The 12,638-nt window shown below is 41.2% G+C and overlaps 1 protein-coding gene and 1 pseudogene across 1 annotated transcript in view; one reads left to right on the top strand and one right to left on the bottom strand.

Moving 5' to 3' along the window:
* Positions 1-3,669, bottom strand: part of HYAL4 (hyaluronidase 4) — a 31,540-nt gene extending 27,871 nt beyond the window's left edge. The window contains exons 1-2 of the mRNA XM_004707868.2: positions 3,643-3,669; positions 2,182-3,201 (exon numbers count right to left, since the gene is read on the bottom strand). Of these exons, the coding sequence (XP_004707925.2) occupies positions 2,182-3,201; positions 3,643-3,669 (1,047 nt within the window). The remainder of the gene's footprint in view (positions 1-2,181; positions 3,202-3,642) is intronic.
* LOC105979067 overlaps positions 1-12,638 on the top strand; it is a 175,948-nt pseudogene that overhangs the window by 78,641 nt on the left and 84,669 nt on the right.

The raw sequence follows: 12,638 nt of genomic DNA, 5'->3' as shown, positions 1-12,638 counted from the left end.
GGTTTAATCTTGGAGGTGTTATATCTTTGGAGATCACCCTCTTGTTATATTTTTTTGTTTGTTTTTTAGCGTATGAAACCCAGGATTGATGAACCGATAGAGACAGCAAGAAGAATAAGGGTTTTGTTGGTTGGGGTACAATGGGGGTAGTAAGGAAACTATGTTAAGGAAAGAATGTTTGGAAAACGATTGTGGTAGCAATTGTACAATACTGCTTGATATGATTAACTATGGAATATATATGGATGATATATATATATTAACTCCCAATTAATAACAGGTTTTTTAATTTCAAAAAATACAATGAAGTAACTATATCATAATATAGTGAGTTATAGAAATGAACATGAATCATATATTATTAAATATATAGAGAGCACTGATGAAACACACAAAATTCCTCTGATTCTTTGAGACTTCCTCACCCTCCACTATCATGACTTAAGTCCTGCCTTTCAGTTCTGGATACACCAGAGTATGTATACTGTTACAGATAAGAGCTCACAACACAGAATCCAAGTCAGATAAGCCCCACAGGAAGAGAATTGGGAGTAGCAATACCAGGAGGGTAGAGAGAAGGTGGAGGGAGGAGAGGAAGAAGGGGGATCACAGTGATCAACACATAATCCCTGGTCCCACCCCAGGGGGAGTGAACAACAGAAACATGGGCGAAGGAAGACAGCAGTTGGTGTAAGACATGAAAACAATAATAATTTCTAATTTAACAAGGGTCACAAGGGTGGGAGGTGGGGAGGGAAGGAAAAAATAAGACCTGATACCAAGGGCTCAAATAGAAAGTAAATGTTGAGAAAATGATGATGGCAATATGCTTGAAACAATTGATGTATGGAATGTTATAAGAACTCCCAATAAAATGATTAACAAAACAATTGATGCATATGTGCCATTTGCCCACATGTTGAGTGAGCTACACCCCATAATAACTCCCCAGATGCCCATTGGTCAAGATGGCACCCTGGTCTTAGTATTTCCTGAACCTGTCCTTAGGGTACCTCACACTCAGAACAGCTTAATATTTTAGCATATGTTGATGAGATGAAATTTATAACAGTGTGGGAAGAAAAAGTGCCTCCATTAATGCATATTAAACCTTTGGTAACCAGTAAGACATGACAAAGAGAGGCTTGCTACTCCAGTAGAAAGTGTCAGCAACCCACGCGGCAGATCTGCCTTGTCCTGGAGGGTTGCTATGAGTCAGAATCAGCTCAATAGCAGTGAGTGGGTGAGTGAGTGGGTGAGCGAGTGAGGGATCCAGTAACGCCACTGTGACATACATGTGAAGGCGGAAGCAGTTTTCAACTCTTGACCACAGAGTGTTTGCCCATTGTTATCGAAGTCCAACCCTAGATCTCAACTACTGCTCCAACATGTTTCTCCAGGGTGGTTAGAGTATTGAAAGAGCAGACAGGGAGAGAACACCTGACGGCAAGTCCACCTCTTTTTACAATTAATATTTTATGTGATAATTTGGACAGCGTTGGCTTGCAGCAGAATTAACAGAAAACAAAAATTTTATGTATGACTTTTAACTTGTGGTTACACAGGCATCAATTAATGATGTAGGTATTGAATTCTATCACTAGTAAGAACTCCCATCAGTTGTGCTCACAGAAGCACAGCTGACCTAGATTAAGGCAAGCACCTGCTCTTATCATATTTGCAACTTCTCCACCTCCCCTTACACCTTTTCTGGTATTATTATGCACTAAAAGAAAAACACTTTCTTTTTATATATTTTTTAAAGAAAGACTTGATATTGTGAGATCAGAAACAGAAAAGTCTTCAAATCCATATCCCCCTGTAGGAGCTAAGGCCAAGTACTCTGTCTTAGAACATGCTCTCTGATTTCATAACCTGTCCACTGTTAATCAATTCAAACTGCTCTCACAGTGGTCTGTTATTAGGGAACACAATCCACATTGAGGAGTGGGAAGTCTAGGGGTTGTCCGTTCAGTGTTGTAACTCTTCCTTCTTAGAAGCATAATGATATGAAGTCATCTGAGTTCAGAGGTCATGAACACAGAGTCTAAATGGAATTTTGTACCTTCCTATGTAACGGAGTAGCAATGAATTGGGAATTCTTCAAAGAGGATATCTAAAAATGAGTGTCACTTTGGGGCTGGAGTGGAAAACCCCTATCACCAGGCAAAGCGTTCTTACCTTTGAGAGAAAAGATAAAGGTTCGTCTTTGTAGCCCAGCCTTGTGTAGACAAATACAGGTAGGGCGTAGTCATGGGATGTCATGGTAGAGATCCTCATGGATTCGTGCACCCGGAATTGTGAGAAGCGCCGGATGTTTTCACTGTCCCGAAGGGATTTCCTGACCGCAATAGATGGGTATAAAGCGGTGCTGCTGTTCCAGAGCCAAGAGAGCTCATTGTTTCTCAGAACCTCCTCTTCTGGGCATGACCCAGTGTAGTTTGGGACATTGACATTGTAGTTGTGGCAATCAGGGTATAAATAATAGCCCCAAAGACCCTTGGGTCGGCTCTGGAGCCCCAGTTGTATGGTTTCCTTCATGAACACTTTCGCACTTTCTTCAAAGGTGACTTTGGCTAAATGTTCAATATCAGCAGCAGATACATTCTCCTGTGTTTCAGAAATGAGCTTTCTTGACTTCTGTCTGTAGATGGCTTTTGTGTTCCAGTTCCGTGCCCACTGGGGTCTCCAGTATTCCCAGTCAATAACAGCAAGCCCATGGAAGTCTTTGGCAGGGATGTAGTAAATAATATCTTGGCCCGCTTTTTCCAGGTGTCTTTGCAAGCTGACATTCTGGGGGAGACCCCCGTTAATGGGAAACCCCTGTGCTGTGTACCATGGGTAGTATCCCAATCTATTGACATAAAATATAGTGACATTTTGCCCCCGGACCTTGGTCAGCGGGCTTCCAACTACCTGAAACATTTTCAAATTTAGACTTACATTGTATTTGGTCAAGCACCGATCTGTCGGGGCATTCCAAGCGGCTATGAAAGGTTTCCTTTGATACATTGGAAGCCTGGCTGGTTTCACAGAAGAGCATGACCTCAGAATGAGAAGTATAAGCAACCATGATGAGAGATGAACTGGCGGAACCGCACTTAGCCTTAACTGTCCTTCGGTGACCATGTTCACGATAAAATACAAATGGCACGTTATCTTCAGCTTGAATGCACTCTGCTTGAATGCCCTCTGGATGACCTGTGGAAATATTTAATTTTCTATTGGTGATAATGTTGAGGGAAAGAATTCAGCTATTTAAGATATACTATAATTATCAATATATTCATATATTTATAGAGTGCATTCTATTTGAAGAGGCTTATACATAAATTGAGGCATGGGAGGTGGCATAGTGACCCAGCTCCTACAGAGGGGCAATCAGTGCAATTCAACAGCCCTTCACAGAGCACTAGTTCATGTGCCCAGGAACACAAAGAGATTCACACCTGCCCTTGCCCTCAAAGGCTCTTGGTAATCAAGAGGTAAAATAACATTGACTGCCCTTTTGGAAAACTAAAAAAACTCCCAGGTACTGTGCTTAAATCTTTTATAAGTATTGATCCCATTTAATCTAGTGATAACTGTGTAACACTGTCATAATTACATCTCCATTTTGAAAATAAGGAACATGAGGCTCACCAAATGAAGAAGTTTATGTGACGTCATGTTGCCCAGAAGGCAAAGCACTGGGAAATGGTCATGAGCAAAATACAATGCAGGTGCGATCTGCCAAGTAATTAAAGCAATGCCTTCTTCTGGGAAGAGGGTGTGGGGCAGGAAGAGAATGCTGCAGGGAATCTGGGACACTTGGGTTGAGCCTAGAAGGCAGGTAGGAGCTCCAAACAACAGTTACCTTGTCCACTCATCTATTTATCAAACTATGGTGAAACATTTTATGAGTTCATTAGAGAGTTCAAGGGCATCAAGTGTGCATTCTCCTCTGTATCCTTGTCCTTGGGTGGTGCACACAGTTAACACACTCAGCTGCCAACCGAAAGTGTAGAGATTTCAGTTCACTTAACGCCTCTAGGAGAGAAGACCTGATGACACAGTTCCAAAAACCCAGCCACAGAAAATCCTCGGTGTCATGGTTCTAGTCAGACTTACATGGGACCACCATGCGTTTGGAATCAACTTGACCACAGCTGGACCTGGATTTTCAGGCAGTGTATTCTGGTTATGTCTATCTCCATGATGGTAGAGTCTACAGACATTTGCCTCTTGCTGAGCACCCAGTACACAGATCCCTGCCTCTGTAGTGAATTTTACATCATATGAGTCTTGGTGTTCAGAAGGGGCCATACTCCAGGGATGTTGTTTTGTGCACTCAAGTTGATTCAAATTGGCACAATCCAAATACCGGTGATTTAAACCCACTGGTGGCACTCATAAGAAAAGGCCTGATAAGCTGCTTCCATAAAGAATCCAGCCAAGGACGCTATGTGGCTGTTCTAATGTGTCACACACGAGGCTACCATGAGTCATCCTTTGTTATAGAAGTCAAGATGCCCAAGTGTTTCCTCAGCCTTGCTTGAAGCTAGGTTACATGCATGTGACTTGGGCCAGTTTGATGCATCCCACTCCACGCTTGAACGGGGCATATGGGAAGTACAGAGGCTGGTGCTGGAGTCAAAAGTCATAGTAGCAACGCCGTGGGGCATCCAGAACCCGGTGTCCCTGCTGCTAGTGTTAAGTGGCAGCAACACTTCTTTGCTCAAGTCAGTGAGCTTTTGTTTCAGTTGATTACAACCAGAAACCCTGCTTAAAACAGGCTCTTTCCATGGAATCTGTGGTTTGTGAATGTGTCCCAATGGTCTAAGTAATATGTAATTACTATTCTAAGCCACCAGGTGTCACCAGCCTAACTACATATCACTTCTCAAGTCCAGGACAACCAGCTCAATACATATTTCAAAGAATTTATAAAGTTTTATTCAAAAAATTTCAAGAAGTGCCGAAAAAATAATTTTAGAAATATTAGTACAAACCTAGTCCCAATTAAGTAGCAATGAAAGATAACCCAAATGTCAGTTTTGCAAAATGTCATACCATTCCATTATTCTTGACATCAACCACGACTCCTCCCTCTTAGTATATCTTCCCTCGTGTCCCAGGGGTCTGAAATTCACTGCCATCTATCACAGAACTCAGTAATCATTAAGGGCATGAGTTACATGGTTGTGGAAGAAGTAAATCCCAAATCCAAAATTCAGACATCTGTCCAGAGAGAGGGGTCTCCTCATCCGCAAGGTCCTAAAAGCTGGTGATTCAGCTCCCGTGATTGACTGAAACTCAAGTCACAGAAGCAGGGGTCAAGCAGAAGCAAGTCAGATGCAAGATCCAGAGCAAGAGAGAGAAACACCCGAGAGAGGTAGATGTCTTGCTTTCTTAGCCAGGCTATAAAGTACATGGGGTCTCACACCAAGATAACTACCAGAGTCCTGAGCTGACAGTCTTTTGGGATGGTGACTGCCATCTGACTGGTGTTCATCATCGGGGACTCAGCACTAACATTCTGTTCCTGATCACAAAGATGCCATTGATGGAGGCGTGGTTCTTGCCTTCTAGAGATGTTACCCCCAAAGAAACATACAGTGATGACTTGAATTGCATTTTCTATTTAAATAGGGACTCAAAATATAGCCCACCTTAATCTTGTGTGTTTAGCATAACAGATACTACTCTCCAGTAGGATTATCACCATAAGTGTAGACACTAAAATTGACAATATATCATCAAATGGAGGATTATGGATAGAAGGCCAGGGTCTTTGCAAGACCAACAACTTCCTCACTGCAAATACCTTATTTCAACAACATCAGTGGCAACTATACACGTCGACGTCATTAGATGGAATACGTATACCTGTGGGGAGAGACAATGGGGAAGCTCTACATCAGGAGCTGATATGTCAGGGCTGACTGTGGAACAGATCACGGGTTGATCATAGGCAAGACCAAGTTGAAGCTAAAGAAAATGAAAACCGGACTATGAGAGCTAAGATACAACCTTGAGTCTATCTCCCCTTGAATATCGAGAATATCTCAAGAATAGATTGACTCATTGAACACTAGAGGCCCAAGACCTAAGGAGCTGTGGGATGACCTCCAAAAGTATCAGACATGGAAAAAGCAAATGATCATGAAGAAGACAGCAAATAGAGAAAAGAAGAAAGTGGATGACAGAAGAGACCCTAAAACGTGCTCTTGAACATAAAATAGCTAAAGCAAATGGAAGGAATCATGGCATAAAAGTTGAATAGAAAATGTCCAATGTCAGCTAAGAAGATGAGGTAGAGAGTATTTTTTTAAATTCTTTTATTAGGAGCTCATACAACTCTTATCACAATCTCTGCATACATCAATTGTGTAAAGCACATTTGTACATTCATTGCCCTCATCATTCTAAAAACATTTGCTCTCCACTTAAGTTCCTGGCATCAGGTCCTAATTTTTTCCCCTCCCTCCCCGCTCCCCACTCCCTCATGAGCCCTTGATAATTTATAAATTATAATTTTGCCATATCTTGCCATGTCCGACGTCTCCCTTCACCCACTTTTCTGTTGTCCGTCTCCCAGGGAGGAGGTCACATGTAGATCCTTGTAATCGGTTCCCCCTTTCCAACCCACTCTCCCTCTATGCTCCCAGTATCACCACTCACACCACTGGTCCTGAAGAGGTAGAGAGTATTATAACGAATGTGAAAGACCTGGAGTTTGAAAGCCAAAAAGAAGACACATTCAGCAGATCCACAATCAACCCACATGGAAGCAACAGTCAGGAAATCAATGATATAGTACATTCAGCCAACACACATCCATTACTAATCAAAACATGGGCTGTGGGAGAATTTAATCTGTGAAACTTGGAAAATATCAGACATGGAATGAAATGCAAAAAGATCGTTATTATAGGCATTAGGTAGTTGAAATAAACTGGTTTAAAATGAGTTAAAATCAGACAACCATAGGGTCTATTGTGTTGGAAAAGGCAAAGAGAAGAGGAGGGACATCACATCTGTTATTGAAAAGAACATTTCAAGATCTATCCTGAATAACAATGCTGTTAACGATAAAAAATATCTATCCACCTTCAAGAAAGAACAGTTAATTTGGCTATTACTCAATTTTATGCATTGACAAGTAATGCCAAAGATAAAGAAATTGGAGTGCTTCACAAATTTCTGCATTGTGAAATTGATCAAACATACAACAAAGAAACATTGAATGTGGAAATTAATGAATAATATATCCTGTGCAATAACATTTTGCTGAAGACAATTTTAAAATGACTATAGCAGTCCATGGATGAGGAGCTGCCAGAAATTCTGTCGAAAATCAGAAGAGGACATAAAATAAGAACTATCATTACTTTTGTCAGAGGGCTCTTGACTAAAAGCAGAGGATTCCAGAAAGATGCGTAGTGGGTTTTATTAACTATGCAATGGGATTCTACTTGTTACATTATAACAAATTGTAGCTAACCTTGAGACTAGGGAGAGTTCCAGAACCCTTCATGGTATTCATGTGGGCCAAACTCGTACAGAGACCAAGAAAGTGGAGGCCCTTTTAACAGAACAAAGAAGTGTGGAATGATTTAAAACCAAGAAAATTTTGTATCAGAACTGTGTCCTTTCACCATAGGAAGGCAATCTATTTGTTAAGCAATTACTCTGAGAAGCTGAACCGGATAAAGAAGAACATGGCATGAAGATTGGAGGAAGGCATATTGACAGCCTATGATGTGCAGTTGAGACCCTCTTGTTCTCTGAAAGAAGAGACCTTGAAACTCTGATGAAGATCAAAGACAACAGTGTTCAGTATGGATTGCACCTCGGTGAAAAGAAAACAAAAAGCCTCACAACCGGAATCATCGTCATCATCATACCTGAAGAAAACATGAAGCTGTTAGCATAACTTTTACTTAGTCAATATCCATAGAAGCAGTAATCTGGAAATCAAACAACATAATCTTTTGGGCAAATTTGCCACAAAAGACTTCTTTAAAGTATTGAAGCGCAAGGATATCAATTTATAGGGCCTTAATTTGTAGGGAGTTAATGATCCCAAATGAGCAATGGTGCTAAGCAGTCATTCCCAGTGAGTCCTTGAACCCCTTGGAAATAAGCCCTCCCCCCACAGCTAGCCAGGGGGCCACAGCACAGCACAGCTGGAGGTTAACCCTCCCTCTTCTCTGGGTTCCAGGAATCCTAGCATCATGGCATTAATGGTTTCAGCAGGATTTCCCTATAAACGAGAGTCCCAGAAGAGAGTCCTAGTGAAAACATTCCTGTTCATCCATCCATCAGGATGGAAGGAGCAGTACTGTTTGTCCTGGTTCATAAATCCTGGAATATAATAAAATAATCTCTCCCTCAAAAGGAAAAAAAGGAAGAAAGAAAAGAAAAAAGAAATGCAGTTTGATAAACAATAGCATTTATGTAAGAACACATACTTAGCCTTTATTGTAAAGTATTATTACTTCTCCTTCAGGACTTGAAATGCCTTGCAATTAAGATCAACAGCTTTTTTGAAAAATCACGACCAAGAACCATGTTTTGAATAAAATGTTCTGTCAACCTGCATGTTAACAAAACCTCTTAAAATAGCATTTCTACTGTTCTTAGGTGGGGGGAGTTCATTCCGACTCATAGAGCCCCCATGTATCACAGAACCAAACGTTACCCAGTCCTGTGCCATGCTCACCTTAGTAGGTCTATTTGAGCCCCAAATGACATGTTGATTTAAATCTTCACTTTTCTAAGAGGCAATCCAGTGGCCTGTGCATGGTTACTTTAAAAGAAACAAACGAAAAAACAAACACAAACCTTGGCCGTGGAGTCATCTCCAATTCACAAGGACCCTATAGGAGAGAGGAGAACTGCTATCACAGGCTTTCCAAGACTATAAATCTCACAGAAGGAGGCTTTCCCCGTGGTAAAGCGGCTGCTGGATTCCTATCGCCGTCCTTTTGATTAGCATTCCCGTACTTAACCACTGCACCACCAGGGCTCCTGGAAAAGTTACTTAAGGCTTTTCATGGCTCATCCTCAAGAGTAGAACTTAAAATATGTGCCTGCCCTCAAATATGACCTGCTACTGATTAATGGAACTGGTCTACGAGGCCAGATTAGCAGATAGAAACTTTGAATGAGGCGTGGTGTCTGAACCCAGTCCTGAGAACTAGAGCAACAATAATTAGATGGTAGAGTTCATCCAGATGCCTTGAATGCCAATATGAACACCAGGGTAAGAGAGCAGAGTGGAAGGGAAGTGCAGGCAATGTTTACAAAGGAGACCAAAGATAGTGGTGTGGTCCTGTTCTTGTGTTTCCGGCTGATTTAATTTCAGATGTTGCCTTGCATTGTCTTGGAAACTAGGCTTGTCCTGGCTTGGTCACCGTCTGTGATGACTCTCAAGAAGTCCATAGTAGTCTTCAAAATATTCACAGGAAAAAATGGAACTAAAATGTGTTACTTTTCCTTCAGGACTTGGAAAGTCTTGCAATGATCGACAGCTTTTTTGGAGGAAAAGCACACAGAGTCTTACAACCATGAACCATATTTCAAATAGAATGTTGTGGCATCCTATTCCTTAACTACATACATAGATCATGGAAATGCTCTGCAAACTTTTTGAAGCCCCCTCTTATGCTCAAACCAGGCAAGATAAAATGAAAACGCATAGAGATTGATTCCAAACTGTTTGCAGGGAAGAACAAGTACAGCACTATCAAGCATTCCTGGTGGGGTGCACAATGGGCACCTCACAGAGAGCGAACTGACCCTTTCTAGCTAAATTGTCAATGCACTCAATCTTTCACCTACAATTCCTGCTCCTGTGTCATTCACTGCAGCGCTGCTGTAATTATCAAGGTTGGGATCGACTGTCCCTTTTAAAGCAAGGTTAAATAAATGTGGTCTCCTACACAGCGGGATACTATGGCAGCTAGAAGAAAGAATGAGGTTGCCTATCCATACTAATGGGGTACTGGAAGATGATTATTCTTTAATATATGTATTTGTGTTCTATCTGTGTGTCTGGGTGACTACTTCAAATTTTAAAGAGTGGTAAGTGCAAGATGTATATGGAACATTACCATGTTCCCAAGACAGGGCTATGTACATGTAACTACAATTCATGTGCTGAGGCTGATGTCTCCAAAGGTACTCAAGAAAGGGTTGCCTCCAATAAAGGGAGTTGGATGGCTGAAGTCTCCCTCATCATGGGTTAGCAGATCTTTCTCTGGTAGGTGTTCTCTTCTTATTCTTTTTAGTTTTGATGCTACAGGGATGTAATAGAACATATCAAAGATAAATCAATGAATTGGAAAACTAATACATTTATTTAGGAATGCAAAGGAAGATACAACTGATTCAAACTCTAGAGGCACAGGTTTCAAGAGAAGGTTCAGAGTTGGTTTGTTTAACAAAGATCGTGTTTTATGATGATATTTGAGAAAATGACAGGCACTTCTGTAATAATAATAATAACAATCCCGTTTCGAACCATTAGAAGGTGGTTTGTTTGTTTTCGTTTTCTTTTTTTTGGAAGTGGACACCATCAGCTGGGGCTTTCCTTTTGGGATGTATCCTGACAGGTGGTTATTAGTAGTTAATTAAGGGTTGGTTCACTTCTATGGTGTCAGAAGCTAATAGTGGCTAAGGGTTTAGTAGTAATTAAGTAGGGCAGTGACTGTTAGGCTTGACGAAGTTTATTAGCGTTATTAGGCAACACAAATTGCAGCGTATAATGTCAGTACATGATGATTAGAAGAGGGACAGTGTTCCGTAGCGTAAGAGGCCTGAGCTCATGGTAAACATAGCAACATTCTAGTTACGACTGATGAACGTTTCTGGAGGAACGGGAGATGAAAACGATGGTCTGAGGGTGCTTATTTCTTTATCGTCTGGTCAACCTAGATACTGAGACCCTCGAGTTCCTTATAGTTTGGCCAGCCCACTTCATGGCGTGCACCTTCTATTAGACTCTGAATTCATTAGAGGAAGGGAAATCTTATTCTTATGTTTACCTTGCTATAAACAATAGAGTGCTTTAAGTGCAGTAGACATGCTAAAATGAGTCAAAATGCACATTGCGCAGAAGCTAATGGATATTTCTTTGCATACAAGAAGTATTCATAATAAGCAATCCTCCCACCCCCAAATAAATGGTTCTATATATGTTTAATGATTTTATGTGTCAACTGGTCTTGGCTGTTTTATTGGGTGTCAACTTGGCTTGGTTATTTGCTGTGTGTCACTGAGTTTCCCCCATGACAGAGTAGAAGAAGTGCCACAGAGGGTTTCCCAGGATGTCACATTTTTGAGTCACTAGCGAAGACGTGTAGCCACTAAATCCCATGAGTAATTCTGTTCTTTTCTATAGGGTCAATATGAATTGGAATGAACTTGATGGCAGTGAGTTTGTTTCAGGGTAATCTTTTTTGGGGGATACTCAGATCACTGTGGCCTTTTCATTAGATAGCAGCCAAGTGCTTAACCATTGTGCCACCAGGCATCCACGGATAAGCTATAATACCTAGTTTTTATTTTTTTCCAAACAGTTTTATGGGCACTTAATCCACATATCATAAAATTCAATAGTTCAATTATATGAAGAAGAGTTAAACAATCATTACCACAGTCAACTTTAGAATATTTTCTTCTTTCTTGTATTCACTATTATTAGCTCCCTCTTTCCCCTCAACCCACCCTGCCATACTCAGAAAAAACCATTAATCCAGTTACTATCTTTATAGATATTTTTATCCTGGATTTCATATACAGAGCAATAAACAAAAGCCTAACAACACTAATAAAACAATACAGAGAAAAACCTGTGGGGGTCCAGCCCCAGTGTTGAAAGGTCCTGAGGAGTGACGTGTACAATGAGAGAAGGCAGAGAGGGGGTGCAGGGGACTCAACTCCATTCTCAGGAGAAGTAAGAAGAGTAGAAGAGTCCAGAGTTTATGCAACAATAGGCTTTTATAGCTCTTGAGGCATGCAGGCCTCTTGTTATACATACATAACAAACAAATGGGCAAGGTACTACTCATCAATATGCTAAGCCCTCAATGAGAATACTTCAAAGGGAGTATCGGCATGCATGAGGCAAGACATGCAAATACTCCTTAAGATTGGGACCAAGGGAGCAATACTCTCAGAGATCAGCATACGTTAATTGTGTATATGAGGAGTTGGCATCTGTGAGAGACAGGTTTATGTTAACATTTATGGTGGGTAGATGTGCTGTGGAGAAACACCCTTCGTGGAATATTGTGTAGAGAGGTGATTTTCCCCATATTTCCCACCATGGAGGCGTGCTTATCGTTAGGGATGGGGTGCCAAGCCCTGTGGTCCTCAGCAATTCCCTGACCAGAATCTCTTTTCAAAAACAATCCCCCAATTCACACTACTTACGGTGGGGTTGTGCAGTCCTTATGTGGGGGTCCTCCTTTTCATTGAGCTTCCCTTCATGTCCCTGTTCAGGTGCCACTAGTGGGGTCCAGTCCACTGTCAAACAGTTCTGCAGAGGGACATGCACAATTAAATTAGACAGAAAAGGAGGCACAGGAGACTCCACCCCTTCTCGGAAGTGAGAAGAGAACATCCAGAGTTTATTCAAAAATGAGTTT

Source organism: Echinops telfairi, unplaced genomic scaffold, assembly GCF_000313985.2.
Source record: "Echinops telfairi isolate 266 unplaced genomic scaffold, ASM31398v2 ScPeMD7_23;HRSCAF=83, whole genome shotgun sequence".
NCBI lineage: Eukaryota > Metazoa > Chordata > Mammalia > Afrosoricida > Tenrecidae > Echinops > Echinops telfairi.
The sequence above is the reverse complement of the archived record's forward strand: the minus strand, read 5'-3'. Positions and strand labels throughout refer to the sequence as shown.